The 17,457-nt window shown below is 51.0% G+C and overlaps 3 protein-coding genes across 3 annotated transcripts; 1 reads left to right on the plus strand and 2 right to left on the minus strand.

The window, feature by feature from the left end:
* Positions 1 to 265: 265 nt before the first annotated feature.
* Positions 266 to 1,207, minus strand: LOC311216208 (olfactory receptor 14C36-like; the record flags this gene model as incomplete). Its single annotated transcript, XM_084297756.1, has 1 exon — positions 266 to 1,207. The coding sequence occupies one exon, from the start codon at positions 1,205 to 1,207 to the stop codon at positions 266 to 268; it is 942 nt and encodes a 313-aa protein (XP_084153882.1).
* A 6,936-nt stretch (positions 1,208 to 8,143) lies between these two features.
* On the plus strand, positions 8,144 to 9,079 carry LOC311216209 (olfactory receptor 14C36-like; the record flags this gene model as incomplete). Its single annotated transcript, XM_084297757.1, has 1 exon — positions 8,144 to 9,079. The coding sequence occupies one exon, from the start codon at positions 8,144 to 8,146 to the stop codon at positions 9,077 to 9,079; it is 936 nt and encodes a 311-aa protein (XP_084153883.1).
* A 4,091-nt stretch (positions 9,080 to 13,170) lies between these two features.
* Positions 13,171 to 14,109, minus strand: LOC311216210 (olfactory receptor 14C36-like; the record flags this gene model as incomplete). Its single annotated transcript, XM_084297758.1, has 1 exon — positions 13,171 to 14,109. The coding sequence occupies one exon, from the start codon at positions 14,107 to 14,109 to the stop codon at positions 13,171 to 13,173; it is 939 nt and encodes a 312-aa protein (XP_084153884.1).
* Positions 14,110 to 17,457: the final 3,348 nt, after the last annotated feature.

Here is a 17,457-nt window from a genome sequence, read left to right on the forward strand (position 1 = left end):
GAGATGGCAGCTGATAAGAGTGTAGTTCTGATGTTTTGTTTTATTTACTTTTTTATTGTGTTTCTCTACATAACCTGCTTCTTTCAGTAATTAGATGACTGGGTATGATGACTGAGTAGATGACTGTAAATGAAAAAATAAAAATAAGAAAATCAGGTAGCAGGTTAACGATAACATAATTTAAATCAGAACAAATAATTTGTAGAAAATATTTATAGAGTAGTAACAAAAATTTTCCTCACAGTTCCTGAAATAATCAGGGAACTCACAGACATTGATTGCAAAGAAACACGTATCCAAAGAGTTTCCTTACTGCAACCTTGAACTCCTGGTTCCTCATGCTGTAGATGAGGGGGTTCAGTGCTGGAGGCGCCACGGAGTACAGAAATGACACCACCAGGTCCAGGGATGGAGAGGAAATGGAGGGGGGCTTCAGGTAGGCAAACACGGCAGTGCTGACAAACAGGGAGACCACTGCCAGGTGAGGGAGGCACGTGGAAAAGGCTTTGTGCCGGCCCTGAGAAGACGGCATCCTCAGCACTGCCCTGAGGATCTGCACATAGGATAACATGATGAAAACAAAGCAACAAAATGTTAAAGAAACGCTAAAAACTAGTGCCTCAACTTCCCTGAGGTAGGCATCTGAGCAGGAAAGCTTGAGGATCTGGGGGATCTCACAGAAGAACTGCTCCACAGCATTGCCTTGGCAGAGGGGCAGGGAAAATGTGTTGGCCATGTGTAGGACAGCAATGAGAAAGCCACTGCCCCAGGCAGCTGCTGCCATCTGGGCACAAGCTCTGGTGCCCAGGAGGCTCCCGTAGTGCAGGGGCTTGCAGATGGCAACGTAGCGGTCATAGGCCATGGCAGTGAGGAGATAGTACTCTGAACCAAAGAAGAAGGCAAAAAAGAGAACTTGAGCAGCACATCCTTGATAGGAGATGGTCCTGGTGTCCCAGAGGGCATTGGCCATGGCTTTGGGCAGAGTGGTGGAGATGCAGCCCACGTCGAGGAGGGCGAGGTTGAGGAGGAAGAAGTACATGGGGGTGTGGAGGCGGTGGTCACAGGCTACGGCACTGAGGATGAGGCCGTTGCCCAGGAGGGCAGCCAGGTAGATGCCCAGGAAGAGCGCAAAGTGCAGAAGCTGCAGCTCGCGCGTGTCTGCAAATGCCAGCAGGAGGAACTCAGTCACAGAGCTGATGTTGGGCATTTCCTGCTTCTGGTCATGAGTTCCTGCACAAGGAACAGAAAAACACTGAGAGTTTATCAGAGTTATCTTAACAGAGTTGTCTTACAAAAAAAATAAAAAAATAATAATTCTTTTATGCCTTCATTTGTCATTTCAGAGGAAAACTCATTCCATTTTTCATTTAATCCATCCCAAATGATTCTCCACTGCCATTCAGACTTTTGGCAGGTCCTTTTCATGAGTTCTGGCTGTGCTGCTAGAGGGTGTCACTGAGAGCACGGGACTTGCTGTGGGCAATGCGGGAGTCAGTCCTGCGCTAAGCTACTGGTAAAGATCATATAGTGATTTTTATTTTGTCTCTTTTGTGCTAGCAGCCCCACTGTACTCAAAGTAAAACCTTGTGTGTCATCAACGTGGTGATGGCTTCAGTGCAGTGTCCTTGAGAGAGCACATCAAGTCTGTGTGTTAGTCCTAGTGTCAACTGCCCTGTACTGGTGTCTTTTTGACCTACTGGACAATTGCACTCCTATGTTTGCCTGAAACAAACCAGGATACTGCTGAGAGCAGAGACATCCAGGCTCAAAGTGCCCATCTCCAGACCCCTCACCCTGTCCCTGTACTCCCCTTCCCCCAAGCACACCGAGGGCTCACGCCATGGGCATGTGAAACCCCCATCCCCAGCCAGTCTGGGAACAAGACCAGCAGCAGCACGGCCAGCTGGAGAAGCCAGGAGGAATGCCAGCGTGCTGCTGCCAGGGGAGGCAAGGCCAGGGAGGGACAGACGGACACTCAGCAGACCCTCCTGTGCTGCAGCTCTGCCTGCAGAAGAGGCAGCTCCTGCTCATTGCAAATGCTGTTTGCTCTGCTTTGGCCTGCAAACACCTCTCAAAGACAGAGGATATCAGGGGGGTTCTAGCTCCAAAAAATCAGCGAGGATAAAACCTGGGAGTATCACAATATGATGTTGGTGCAGTCCGTGAGATGAGGTTTGGGAAGGTACTTTACAAATTTCATCACTGACATATCAATTTCTCCTATGCTCCAGGAGTCTCAGTCTCCTGTACAACCCTGAAAATTCATTACCATGAAACCTTCATCCACTCCACTGCAGAAATATGAATACACTGACTGAAAAAAACGTCTTGCTTTTCAGGTAGTCCCTGCCCTGGTCTTTCTCTTGAAAAAAACAATTTTAAATGCCATTCTCTAATGCATTTTCTACTCCTCACTGGAGAAACAGAGAGACCCACCCTGACAGATGCTATCAGCCATTGGATGTGCCAGCTGTACAAGACCCCTCTGGCAACCCCACCTGCAGTGCCCTGCTGCCAGAGCCTCATGGTGTCAAGAGCCTGCAGATGTGTCCTGCCACACGCTGCCCTCTGTTGTTGCGCTCCTCAGTGCGTCCAAGCCCTCTCTCCTTCTCTCCTCTCTGTGTGGCAGCTGCGGTCAGAGCCCCCAGCCCTGCTGTGCTGTGCAGAGGAGCTGCTCCTGGGCACAGCTGTCTCTCTGCAGCACTTGCCAGGAGCTGCCCTTGGGCCCAGGAGCCCAGCCCAGCTCAGCAGCACAGCACCCAACCATGGCATCGCTTGCTCTGTGCCCTTGGGCTCCCTTGAGGTGTCCCCAAGGCCTCAGGGCTGACATCTCCCCAAGGCAGCAGGGTCTCTGCTGGGGTGTGGTGGTTGAAGCAGACTGAAGGCATCACTGACTGCTTCTCTCTGTAGATGTCAGAGTGATTTTTTAAAGTGTGATTTGTGCTGTTGGACTGTGGTTGTCAAATATGAGTACAAATGTTTCCCTCCCTTAACCCCTATTGTGTTCCCACTGCATGGCAGGACACCTCAGCCACGACTGACAGGGATCATTTCACCCCTCTGAATGTGTCCTAACAAGAGAGGGGGGAACTGAATGCTCTAAAAGGTTTTCCATGAAGGGAATTGGACACTAAGACACCATTTGTTGATTTTTCCCAGTAATCCACATGGAAGATCCTCTACTGATACACAAATCTCTTCTTCCTCTCTCACATGACCAGCATGGAGACTGGGACGTGGAACAGCCTCAACACTGTGCTGGTGCCTGCCACCAAACACCTGCAGATGCCATGCTTCCTTCTGGGGACCATGCCCTACGGTCAGCCCTGGGCTGTATGTCATCCCTGTTCTCTGCAACGCTCGAGTAGTGGAAGGTCTGGTTCCAGAAGGCAGCTTTACCTGAACCAGGGAATTTCTCTCATGTACAGGAATTATTTCTTCTCCTCCCAGCCGTTGTTCTGTGACCCCAGTGTCGTGGACACCTTCTGTGGTTTTGCCCCATTGCTGGAGCTGTCCTGCAGTGCCACGGTGATACTCACAGTCTTTGCTTTCATAATCTACATTTTGGATCCAATCTTCCTCTTCCCTCTCATGCAGTTTTCAGGTGTGTGTGTGTCCTGTATTGGCAGGCCAAGGCCTTATCCTCCTGCTCTTCTGTCCTCACGAGTGTCACTGTTTTCTAAGATACTGCCATCACTGTCTGTGAGCAGCCCAAATACAGCCCTCCTCAGAGATCTTAATGAAGCCCTTTCCTAAACCATCATCCTCCCAGTCAGATCTCAGGTTGCCTAGAGGTGGTATGGGAAGGGTGAGAGAAGTTCAAGCGGATCCGCAGATGTCATCATAAGAACTATCTCGAAGACCTTGGAAAGGACAGATGGATCAAAGACATTCCTCAGAACTTGGAAATGACAGATGTCAAACTCATCTGCTGATAGGAAGGCAAGCAGAAGGATGATAAAGCCTAATCAAGGAATAAAAAGCCAGCCTTAGCCTTAGCCCCCAAACCAGACCTAAACCGAAGTCCTCAAAGCTTGCCCTTATCCTAAACCTTGAGCAGGATCCTTGAGCAAAACACCAATCCCTCCCTCGATGCTTTGCCATTCCCTTGACCCTGGAGGGTGACCTCTAATCCCTAAACATTAACCTGATCATCTAACCCCCAAAGCCCTCCAGCATGCACACAGCACATCTCAGCTTCAACCTCACTCCTATCCCTAACTTCAGGTGTTTGTCCCCTTGGGGCAGGGCAGGGACTGTGAGGTCCTGCAGCAGTCCCATGGCATTGGAAGAGGCATGTGAGGTGACAGGTATGTGATCAGATCAGAGACCACAAGGAGGAGCTGGCTGGGAATGCTGGGATGAGGTCAGATGTGCCTCTGGATCTGGTGGGCCTGCAGGAGGCAATGGCTGTGAAGGAGGCTGGGAGGTCACTTCTGTCTCTGGAGCTGACGGACCATCAGGAGGAATGTGGCACAGATAGGGATCGTAAACGGCAGAAGCATGCACATGGCATTGAAGATGATGGTGAGGCACCTTCTGTTCTGGTCAGGTGAGAGACCACAGGAAGGCTGATGGGATGGGAGTCATGCTTGAGGTAGAGCTCGTGAGACCATAGAATCAGAGAATGGCTCCTGTTGGAAGGGACCTTAAAGGTCACCTAGTTCCAACCCCCTGGCAATAAGCAGGGATGCCCCCCATGAGATCAGGTTGCCCAGGGCATCATCTACACTGCTCTTGATCAGCTCCAGGGATGGGACATCCCTAAGGTCTCTCAGCAACCTGTTTCAGTTCCTCACCTCCCTCTGAGTGAAGAGTTTCCTCCTCACCTCTAATCTAAATCTCCCCCCTTTTAGCTTAAAACCATTCACCCTTGTCCTATCATTATCTAATTGAACAAAGAGTCACTCTCCATCTTTTTATAAGCTCCCTTTAAGTACTGAAAGTCTGCAAAGAGGTCACCCCAGAGCCTTCTTTTCTGCAGGCTGAACAGCCCCAGCTCTCTCAGTCTTTCTTCATAGGAGACATGCTCCAGCCCCTTTATCATCTTTGTGGCCCTCCTCTGGATTTGTTCTAACAAACCCACACCCTTCTAGTGCTGGGAGCCCCAGTTATGGATGCAGGACTCCAAGTGGGGCCTCCCAAGCGCAGAGTACACGGAGTAGAAGTAGAAGTGACCTCCCTCCACCTGCTGGCCACTCCTCTGCTTATGGAGCCCAGGATGCAGTTGGCCTTCTGGGCTACAAGCACAGAATGTACTGTCTCACTGTTGATCTCATTGTCTGTCATAGATAAAGATATTAAACAGCACCAGTCCCAGGACAGACTCCTGAGGTACAACACTTGTCACCAGCCTCCACTTGGACATAGAGCCATTGAGCACCACTCTCTGGGTGTGACATTCAGGCCAACTCCTTATCCACTGAATGGTGCACCCATCAAATGCGTATCTCTCCAATTTGGAGACAAGGATGTCATGTGGGACCATGGCAATGGTCTTACAGAAGTCCAAGTAGATGACATAGGTCAATCTTCTCTTGTTGTCTGAGGTGATCACTCCATCTCATGTTTCCAACATGATGGAGCTTTCTTTGGTAGTAGGAAAGAGCAGCAGAAAAAAAACTGCCACAAAGTGTGCATTGGAAGGATGGCACTGGCCATGAGGAGGAAGAAATGTCTAGGGGAACAACTGGTCTTGTTGCTAGTAACAGAGGCAAAGAAGGCATTAAGTGTCTCAGCCTTTACCTCATCCCTTGTCACTGGGTTTTCCCCCCAAAATCCAATAAAGGATTATGATTCTCCCCAATCCTCCTTAGTTTAAAATAGTTTTTTTTACTTATTATTATTATTATTTTTTTATTTTTTTTGTCTTTGACAGTAATAGATGGATTGAGATCCAGCTGGGCTTTGGCCCTTCTAATTTTCACCTGCAGAGCCCCATAACATTCAGGACACAATTCCAGAGAAACTGACAGCATGCATGAGAAGAAAGCGCAGCAAATGTGGAACCTGACAGCCTTCCATCCCCTGCCCTTGAGTGACTGTGCTGCAATGCCATTTAGTCAGTTACTCCTGAAAAATCCAAATTTCCCTGCAACTCTTGCTGCTGCTGCTGTCTAGTCAGAGATAGCACAATTACACGAAGGTTGAACTGTCTGCCTGCTGACATTAACAGCTGATAGAATGGAACATGACTGTGGGTGAACCTTGAGAAATTGCCGGATTTTGACTTCAGAAAACTCTTGACTTTCACATGGAGAAGAGCCCAGTCCTGTACCAGAGGGAGAGAAACCCCACACATCAGGGCAGACTGGGACCCTGCTGAGTGAGTAGTGCCCAAGAGGAGGAGGCCCTGGGTACAACGAGGGATGCCATACAAGCAGTGGTGCCTCCTCACCAGGAACCAGGCCAGCTTCCTACAGAGCTGCCTTATGAGGAGCATGGCCACCAAGAAGATCTGAGTTATCAGACTCAGCTCAGATCTGCTGTGACACCACAGAGATAAGGGTCTGCAGCCAGAAAGGAATGATGTGGAGGTCTCAGAGTCCCTAGCAAAGCCATGTATAGACAGGATAGAGGGCTGTGACAAGGCTGGAAGTCCCAAAAGGACCAGGTCTTTGTGTCCATGGCCATGGCTGTTTTCTCTGCCACTGAGGCCTATGAGGAGACAGCTTATCTTTGAAGAACCAGGACCTCGCAGCCTCCTCGCCCCCACCCATGAAGCAGGCAGGGGTCGTACCATTCTCCTGCACTTGACAATGCACATCCCCATCTCCTACTGCCCCACAAAGAGCCCTGAGCAACCTGTAAAGGAAAGTATCTCCCTTTCAAAGCACTTGGGGTCAAGGCCTGGCCCTTGTGCTTGGTGACACACATCCACGTTTCCTACACATCAGTGTCACCTTCACATTGCCTTTGTCTCCTTGTCCTCACTGCCTCCAATGTCCTGCTCTAACGAGCTCCAAGGGAGGCTGTGTCAGTGCTGGCCCTCAGGGGGACACTGCAGGAAACATGCCTCTGACTTGGACTTCTGGAGAGATGTCTTCAATTGTCTCTGAGTGCCTGAGGTTTGTGGGCTCATCAGCAAAGCCCCCAGAGGGGTGATTGCAGTGCCTTGGGCTGGTGCTGTGCTGCTGAGCTGGTCTGGGCTTGTGGGACAGAGAGAGCTGCTGGCAAGAGGTCCCTGGTGCAGAGAGAGAGCTGTGCCCAGGAGCAGCTCCTCTGCACAGCACAGCAGGGCTGGGGGCACTGCCTGCAGAGACAGAGTGCTTAAAGACAGGTAGAAGTGGCAGGATGCACAGAGCTCAGTGGTGGAGAACACTTCCCAGCCCTGAACCTGGTAAGTCTTTGGCTTGAGGGCAATACAGTGGCAGGTCCTGGAGGAAGGAGAAGCCGGGGGTGCAGGCAGGGGTGCCCAGGGCTGTGGTGCAGAGCAGGGTCCCTGCGGTGCCCCAGGGGCTGTGTGCCAGGGCAGGGCCTCTGCCGCCTGCCAGGCTCAGTACTCAGCCTGCCCAGGGAGCCCAGGGGCTTGGGCAGAAGAAGGGCAGGGCAGGAGCTGCCTGCAAGGAGAAGGCACTTTCTGCACTCTCTGCCTGCCTCTTCCTGCTCTGATTGTGAGGTAGGCTCTGTGTTAACAGAGTGGCTGGATTTGCACAAGTGACTGAGCTTCCTATTGCACTGAACGGAGACATGAGCAGGTGGTTAGTGATGAAACTCAGAATATCCCTTCCCTTCTCTTTGCTTTCAGACTGCACCAGGGCTTTTCTGAGCTGTTCTTTAGGACCTGAAATCAAGATGTGATTTTTTAACACAACCTCTGAGCACAGCCATACCCCAGGTAAGTGCTGCAAGCAGACAGCAGCCAGAGGATGGACAGAGCAGCCCTCCTGGATGTGCCCTCTGGCTGAGGTTTGCCCCCACAGCAACAACATTTCCCACTGCAGTGGAGCAGAGGTGGCTGCTGTGTACAGGACACTCAGCAAGCACAAATCAGGGCTACAACCAGGGAGAGAAAAAAAGGGCACCTTGAAAGAAAGGCAATGTAAAGGCTTTAATGAGAAAAGAAATGAGTATTGTTCAGGGAAATTTCCCCTAACAGTCTGTATTTTACCTTCTTTGCAGTGCCCTTGACGAACGGCAGGAAATGCCCAACATCAGCTCTGTGAGCGAGTTCCTCCTGCTGGCATTCGCAGACACGCACGAGCTGCAGCTCCTGCACTTCGCGCTCTTCCTGGGCATCTACCTGGCTGCCCTCCTGGGCAACGGCCTCATCCTCAGCGCCGTAGCCTGCCACCACCGCCTCCACACCCCCATGTACTTCTTCCTCCTCAACCTCGCCCTCCTCGACGTGGGCTGCATCTCCACCACTCTGCCCAAAGCCATGGCCAATGCCCTCTGGGACACCAGGGCCATCTCCTATAAAGGATGTGCAGCACAGGTCTTTCTGTTTATCTTCTTGATGTCAGCAGAGTTTTCCCTTCTCACGGTCATGGCCTACGACCGCTACGTTGCCATCTGCAAGCCCCTGCACTACGGGAGCCTCGTGGGCAGCAGAGCTTGTGCCCAGATGGCAGCAGCTGCCTGGGGCAGTGGCTTTCTCCATGCTGTCCTGCACACGGCCAACACATTTTCCCTGCCTCTCTGTCGAGGCAATGCTGTGGACCAGTTCTTCTGTGAAATCCCCCACATCCTCAAGCTCTCCTGCTCAGATGCCTACCTCAGGGAAGTCGGGGCACTTGTCTTTAGTGTTTCTTTAGGCTGTGGTTGTTTTGTTTTCATTGTGGTGTCCTATATGCAGATCTTCAGGGCAGTGCTGAGGATGCCCTCTGTGCAGGGCCAGCACAAAGCCTTTTCCACATGCCTCCCTCACCTGGCTGTGGTTTCCCTGTTTGTCAGTACTACCATATTTGCCTACCTGAAGCCCCCCTCCATTTCCTCGCCATCCCTGGACTTGGTGGTTACACTTCTCTACTCGGTGGTGCCTCCAGCTCTGAACCCCATCATCTACAGCATGAGGAACCAGGAGCTGAAGAATGCAGTGAGGAAACTGTTTCAATACATGCTTCTTAAGCATCCATGATGTGTTCAGAAGATGTATTCTTAATAATATGCAAATATTTTTATTCACATTATATTGTATCATTTTTATCATTACAAGTGTTATCATAACATTGTCATTAATAATAATCCTATCAGAAATCAAAGGATATTTGGGAAAATGATAGAACATTTTAAAAATTACTTTTCTCTGTTAATATTTTAACAATATTTTGGTTTTTTTATAACATATTTATCAGCATTCTGAATGTTACATTTTGTGTTAGTTTTTACCGTATCTAATGTACACACAGATCCAGGCTTCCTAGGTAGATAAAGACAATAAAGAAGTCAGCAGAAATTCATTGGTCTCAGTATCCCTCTCTTCCCATCTCCTCTGGAGCTGGGGGAGCAGCCCCAGCATGCAGGAGGGGCTCAGGACCAAGAGCCCAGATGACACATGCAGAAACAGCCCCGGTGGCCCTCAGAGCTTCCCCTCCCTGCCCGCTGGGCTCTGCCTCTCTGCTGCCTTCGGGTCGGGGCTGCTGCTTCCCTGGAGCCATGGCCATGGCCAGCAGCAGGACGTGGCCTTGTCACTGCTGCTCCCTTTGGCTTCCTCATTGTTGTCTTGTGCTTTCACATTCAACTAAGTCTTGAGGTCTCATGTATCTTGCTGACAATCTTGTTGTCTATACAGTGGCATCTCTTTCATTGCACAGCTCTTCCAAATCTGGTGCTAGGAATATACCCAAGGAACTGCTGCATGAACGGGCCTCTTGCTTTTCGGGGCTTCACTGTGGATCAGAATTTCAGAGTGCTCAGTGTAGTGCTGGACTGGGAGCTCCCTTCTTGGCTGGCCATGGCTCAGCAAACAATAACTGGCCTTGACTGGCCTGGAACTGTCCCGGTTGTGCTTAGTCTGATGGCCAATGGCATGCTGGAGAGGAATGTGGAGCTGCTCTGTGGCTGGGCCAGGACTCTTGTGCTGGCCTGGGGAGTGGGGCTGCCCCTGCGGGGCACAGGCACTGTGTGCTGGGGATCTGCCAGGCAGCAGAGCAGGGCTCCTACAGCTTCACGGACCTCCACCTCCTGAGCACAGGGGCTGCTAGGGAGGCCCAGAGCCGCCTTTGTGCCAGCAGCTGCGGTGCCTTGCGAGGGGCTGGGGCTCTGGTGGCCGTGCCCAGAGCCCTGCAGCAGCCTGCGGTGGGCACTGCCCTGGGGCCAGCACAGCCTGCGCTGCTGGGCTGGGAAGAGGGCAGGGAGGAGGGGAGAGGTGGGCAAGGGCTGGGCTGGGCTGGACAGTGCCTGGCAGAGGGCAACAGCAGTGTCAGGGAGCGGTGGCAGCGTGCAGGGGAAGGCTCCCAGCAGGGCTTGGTGCTGCAGAGCCAGGGCTGCGTGAAGGGAGCCCAGAGCTGCAGGGGAAAGGGAGAGGAGGCCGCTCTGGGCCCTTGCTGGCCTGGGCAGAGCTGGAAGGGGGCCCAGGGCATTCGTCCCCTCCCCACAGCATGCCAGGACCCGCAGGGCCATCATGATAGCCCAGGGCCAGGCTGTGCCCCGCGGCCAGGCTGTGCCCCTGGCTTTGGCTCTGCTGGCAGGAGCGTTCTTGGCATGCGCTTCCTGGCCTCCCCTCACCTGCGCACAGCTGCTGCCCACTCCGGCTGCTGCCTCAAACATGTCCTCACAAGCAGCACCACCCCTTGGGCTGCTTCTCCTGGCCTCCCCCACCCCACTGCCTTGATTCCTCATCTCTGCTGGGCCCCACCTTCCACACCCGAATGCATCCCTTTGCTATCAACACCCTCTCCACTGCACCATGGAATGACAATGCCATGGTGGGATGTGTTTCCAGTGGGCTGTCTACCAGACACAGTAATAAATACGACGAGCAGGTCTAGAGGGGTCCTCCTTCCAGCCAGGGAGAGGCAGGGAGGAAAGGAACAATTGGGTTTACTGGAATGGGTGTATTTAATGGCCAGGTACATCAGACCCACAAATGTATCAGGCTCTACTGGACACCGGTGCACAGAGTACCCTGATACCATCAAGTTAAAAAGAGGTAGAACACACCTATATTTCTGGAGTGATAGGGGAATCCCAAGAGATAACTGTACTGGAGGCTGAAGTGAGTCGAACTGGGAAGGAATGGCAAAAGCACCCCATTGGGACTGGCCCAGAGGCTATGTGCATCCTCGGCATAGACTGTCTCAGAAGAGGGTACTTCAGAGTTCCAAGAGGGCACCACCAGTGGGGCTTTGGCAGAGCTGCCTTGGAGACAAAGGACATGAAACAGTTGTCCACATTGCTTGGCCTTCCACAGAATCCTTCTGTTGGGGGTTTGCTGAGGGTTGAAGAACAGCAGGTGCCAATGGCTACCATGGTGGCGCACCTGAGGCAGCATCGCGCTAACCGAGACTCCCTGATTGCCATCCATGAGCTTCATTCATTGACTGGAGTAGAGATTTCAGACCTCCAGACTGTGCTTTTCTCTGCTCTCTATTGAAGTCTCCAAAGAAGTTTCCTTGGATCAATAGCAATAGAAGAGTGATGCTGAAAACTGAAATGCAGCAAAATTTAGCCTTTAAAACAAGAAAAGATATGTACTAGGTGCTTTTTGAAATCTTCTTCCTTAAGAATATCACACAAGCTCTGTAATTAGCTGGACAAGTTTTGAAGTCATGAAAAAAAGTATTGAAGAGATCTTAGGAGTTTCTTCAATTTAATGAGTTCCATGGTGTATTTACATGCACAGTCAATGAAGCTCAGGTACTGAGCTTCATAGACTGTGCACCAAAATATACCATGGAACTCCTCAGAGAGGAGAGCTATGCAATTGCTTAAGAATGTAAAGTCAGGAGGAAAAGTCAAAGTGACTTGGAGTATTAATGGGCCCCACTGAGGGCTGTTAGTATGATAACTTCCCCAGGGACTTGTTAGGGCACATAATTGGAAGCCATGATTGCTGACAGGCAAAGGCAGTGTGCTGAGAAAAGTCTTGGTTTCCTTTGACGAAGCAGAAGGGCCAAGGCCTGACCCCAGCTACTGGAGGCGAGATCCTGTACCCCATGTCTGGCTCAGGGCTTTTCCAGGGGATCTGTGGGATGTGGTGGGCAGTGTGAAGCCTTGGGAAGAACAATGGTATAACACCTCCATTTGCACAGGTTTGCAGGGAGGCAATGAGGCTCCAGTGCAATGACTACTCATGTCCTCATCAGACAAAGGAACAAAAACCTCAGGGCTGTTGGGGCCTTCCCTTTTTACCAGCACCCTCTGCCTTATCCTCTGCAGGCATTCCTGTGCTATCCCACTTTTGCCCTATTTCCTTGAAGTCCGCAGACGCCCATCTCTGTTCACCACCTTGTTCTCATCCCAGCATTTCCATCATTTCACCCATGTCTAACAAACCCTCATTAGCTGTTCCTTGAAACAGAAAGCTAGGATCTGATCACACTCTTTAGATGACTTCTGGCACCACAGCAATATACTTTGAGGGACATTTCTTCCTCCTTGTGGCCAGTGCATAACTTCCAAGGTGCACTTTGTGGCAGTTTTTTCTCTCCTGCTCTTTCCTACTACCAAAGGAAGCTCCATCAGGGTGGAAACCACTCCTGAAGTAGACATCCCAACTCATCAGGCTCCTTGCGGCCTGTCAGCCAAGCAGACACAAGTCAGCTCAGCAGCAGCTTCCAAGCCAGGGGCCTGCTGCTGGCCTTGCAGCTTCTTCGCTAGAAACAGCCAAGCCTTGTGCCTGCTGCTGTGCAGTCATGGACTCAAGCAGAAGGGACAGGACAACCCATGTTGGGGCCTTCTTTCTGTCCATGTCCTCCTGGGTGTGTAGGCAGAGGGGATCCCACAGTCAGCAGAATTTCTGTTTCTTCTTTCTTTTCTGTTTCTTTTGTCCAGTCATGGACTCAACAGAATTTCTGTTTCTTTATTGTCTTTATCTAAACAGGAAGCCTGGTTTGATATGTACATGAGAAAATAACATAATATATATATATAAATAAATAAAATTAAATTAAAAGGTAGGAGGCTGGGAAAAAAAAATTAATCAGAAGCACTATTATTAAGAAATAGAAATACAAAAAATATATGAAATTGTCATAAACACATTTTAAACTAAAAGTACAGTTAGGTCTATTGGAATATTACTGTAACAGTGTATCCAAAGATTTTCTTCACTGTATCCTTGAGCTCCTGGTTCCTCATGCTATAGATGAGGGGGTTCACTGCTGGAGGCACCACCGAGTACAGAACTGCCATTATCAGGTCCAGGGATGTGGAACAGATGGAGGGCGGCTTCAGGTAGGCAAACATGCCAGTGCTGACCATCAGGGCGACCACGACCAGGTGAGGGAGGCACGTGGAAAAGGCTTTGTGTCGGCCCTGCTCAGAGGGCATCCTCAGCACTGCCCTGAGGATCTGCGCATATGACAGCACAATGAAAATGAAACAACCAAAGACTGAACAAAGAGTAAAGAAAAGTACCCCAGCTTCCCTGAGGTAGGCATCTGAGCAGGAGAGCTTGAGGATGTGGGGGATTTCACAGAAGAACTGGTCCACAGCATTGCCTCGACAGAGGGGCAGGGAAAATGTGTTGGATGTGTGCAGGACAGCATTGAGAAAGCCACTGCCCCAGGCAGCTGCTGCCATCTGGGCACAAGCTCTGCTGCCCACGAGGCTCCCGTAGTGCAGGGGCTTGCAGATGGCAACGTAGCGGTCATAGGCCATGACAGTGAGAAGAAAAAACTCTGAACCAAAGAAGAAGACAAAAAAGAAGAGTTGAGCAGCACACCCTTGATAGGAGATGGCCCTGGTGTCCCAGAGGGCATTGGCCATGGCTTTGGGCAGAGTGGTGGAGATGCAGCCCACATCGAGGAGGGCGAGGTTGAGGAGGAAGAAGTACATGGGGGTGTGGAGGCGGTGGTGGCAGGCTACGGCGCTGAGGATGAGGCCGTTGCCCAGGAGGGCAGCCAGGTAGATGCCCAGGAAGAGCGCGAAGTGCAGGAGCTGCAGCTCACGCGTGTCTGCGAATGCCAGCAGCAGGAACTCACTCACTGAGCTGATGTTGGACATTTTCTGACATTGGACACAGTTTTCTGTTGAAGAGGATAAGTCAGAACATAGTTAGTACACATTTCTCTGGCAGATACTTCTTGCAAACCTTAGAGTACCCCCCAGCCTAGCCTCTTGCTTTGCAGGAGACCATTTCTTAATCTCTCTTGCTTGAGCTGTGGCTGGTGCTGCCTTAGAGTGGCACTTGGAGCAGGAGCTGCTATGGGCTGCAGAGGAGTCCTTCCTTCTGTGCAGCAGGAGGGAGGCAGAAACATGGGGGACATGGAGTCCACCTGTCAGGACAATGAGATTTGCAGTACTGTTGCAAACAGCTCATCTGAATGCAGAGTAGATCTGCAGATGCCACTGCTGAACACTGGTGTTCTCAGCTGCCCTGTCACCTCTCTGAGAGCTGTAGGACCATCCCACTGTGGTGTTTCCCTGAGAAGAAACCGGAGACAGCTGAGAGCAGAGAAGTCCCAGTCCCAGAGCAGCTGGACAGAATCCTCACCTTGTCACCACGGGACTGAACAGGATCTCAGTTCTTTCCTCCTAACAAGGGGTGCAGAGGCCTCACTCCAGCTGCCCACAGACTGCCATCCAGTAGCACGGACATGGTCTTAGCAAGGAGGTGTCCTTTTCTTCGGGATCCTGGATAACACAAGGATGCCACAAGAGAACTGCATCCTGCTGGAGAGTAGCCTGCAACGCAGGAGGATGCCCCATAAACAGAGCTGGATATCCACAAGCTGGGGTGTCCCAGTATCCCAGCTGTACTCCCTACAGTGTCTGGTGAAGGCTTAGTCGATTGGCTCTTGTCTGACCAGGGGCAGCTGGGTTATGACACTCCAAGGGGCTTCTGCCAGACTTCCTCAGCTCGCACTGCAACCCAGCAGGACTCTCAAAGCCTACTGCATTGCCCACTGCCCTCCCAGAAACAACACCCAGCAAGAGGAGACCCTTCCAGGACCTGCAGCTGCATGGCCCTGCAGCCAGACCCTTACCTTGTCAAGGGCTGTGCACATTTCTCCAGCAGGCAGCTCTCAGCATCCTCCCACTACCAACTGCCTTCAGCCACTCTCTCCTTCTCTCTATGTCTGTGTGCCAGCTGCGGTCAGAGCCCCCAGCCCTGCTGCGCTGTGCAGAGGAGCTGCTCCTGGGCACAGCTGTCTCTCTGCACCACGGCCCTCTTGCCACGAGCTCTCTCTGTCCAATGAGCCCAACACAGCTCAGCAGCACAGCACCAGCCCAAGGCACTGCAATCACCCCTCTGGGGGCTTTGCTGATGAGCCCACACACGAACCTCAGGCACTCAGAGACAATTGAAGATATCTCTCAAGAAGTCCAAGTCAGAGGCAAGTTTCCTGCAGTGTCCCCCTGAGGGCCAGCACTGACACAGCCTCCCTTGGAGCTTGTTAGAGCAGAACCCTGGAGGCAGTGAGGACAAGGAGACAAAGGCTGTGTGAAGATGACACTGAGGCATAGACAAACTGGATGTGTGTCAGCAAGCACAAGGGCCAGGTCTTGTTGCATGGCACACAGGAAGGGAGATCCTTTCCCTTGACAGGTTGCTCAGGGCTCTTTGTTGGGCAGTAGGAGATGGGGATGTGCATTGCCAAGTGCAGGAGAATGGTACGACCCCTGCCTGGTTCATGGGTGGGGGCGAGGAGGCAATGAGGCCCTGGTGCTTTAGCAATAAGCTGTCTCCTCATGGGCCTCAGTGGCAGAGACAACAGCCATAGCCACGGACACAAAGACCTGGGTCCTGTTGGGACTTTGAGCCTTGCCACAGCCGTTACTCTTCTCCTCACCAGGCTGTCTGAGGGACTCCTGGACTTCCAAATCTTCCACTGCTGGATGCAGACCCTTCTGTGGGTAGTGTCATGTTCGATCTGAGCTGAGTCTGATAACTCAGATCTTCTTGGTGGCCATGCTGCTCATAAGGAGCTCTGTAGGAAGCTGGCCTGGTTCCTGGTGAGCAGGCACCACTTCTCGTATGGCATCCCTCGTGGTGCCCAGTCCCTCCTCCTCCTGCACACTACTCCTCAGCAGGGTCCCTCCCATGTGTGGGGTTCCTCTTCCTCTGCTGCAGGACTGAGCTCTTCTCTCTTGTAAATGTTAAGAGGTTTCTCTATGTTCGCCCATGTCCTGGTTTAAGTTAGAACAGAGTTAATTTTCTTCCTAGTAGCTGCTAGGGTGCTATGTTTTGGCTTAGGATGAGAAAAGTGCTGATAACATGCTGATGTTTTAATTGTTGCAGAGCAGTGCTTACACCAAGCCAAGGACGTCTCAGCTTCTCACTCTGTCATGCCAGCAGGCAGGCTGGGGGTGCAGTAGGAGCTGGGAGGGGACAGATCCAGGACAGGTGACCCAAACTAGCCAAAGGGGTATTCCATACCATCTGATATCGTGCTAAACAATATTTAAGGGGTAGCTAGCTGGGGTGGGGGGCCAGGACTGCTCGGGGTTAGGCTGGGCATCGGTCAGTGGGTGGTGAGCAATGGCATTGTGCATCACTTGTTTGTACGCATTATTAGTAGTAATACTATTATCATCATTGTTATTATTATTATAAATACCAAGTATTATTATAAAGACCACGACAGTCTTTTTGGTGCCTAACTTGGGGCCCGAAAGGTTGAGATAATGACACATCTGACCAGAGTGTGTTGAACTAAAATTGGTATTAGACCTGCTTAATAGTCACTTGTCATAATGCTGATTGCTTTAATTTCAACTCTGCTGTGTTTTCCAAATTGAGTATTATAGCACACTATTTCCGTATGTGCTCCCTGTCATGTTGTTTATCCTCTCTGGGCCCTGGTTTAAGATCATTATGGTACTGAGTGTTGTAACAGTGGCTTATGAGATGATGAAATATCTGGTCATGACTTGGTATTTGTACTCAGTAACGTCATCGACTCTATACTTTGGAAACTGTATCTTGGAAACTATTAGCAATTGTATCTGTTGCCTTTTTTCATTAGGGAGTCAATCTGTGGAGGGGAAACGGGAAGATATTTTTTCTTACCCATTTACTCTTCCTTTCTCCTTCACCACCTCCTTATCCTCCTTGATCACTCTCCCTTTCTTCTTCAGCACCCTCTTACCCTCTGAGCTTGTTACAATAGCTCTCCAAGATATTGAATATTCTTGGGATACTCAGACCAGCATGGTCTTGTTGTTATGCCTCATGAATGTGCTTCAGGTTCTGCTTAAAGTTAAACAACTACTTAGGAAGCTCATCCGGAGATCTGCCCGGAGGCAGTATAGTTGTGGGTGGCAGGGAGTATGGGAGGATATGGGCAGGCATCTAGAGCAGTTGGCACCCCCAGTGTTTTGGAAATTCACCCCTGAACAACTGCAAAA

The sequence above is a fragment of the Netta rufina genome, assembly GCF_964035555.1.
Source record: "Netta rufina genome assembly, chromosome: 18".
NCBI lineage: Eukaryota > Metazoa > Chordata > Aves > Anseriformes > Anatidae > Netta > Netta rufina.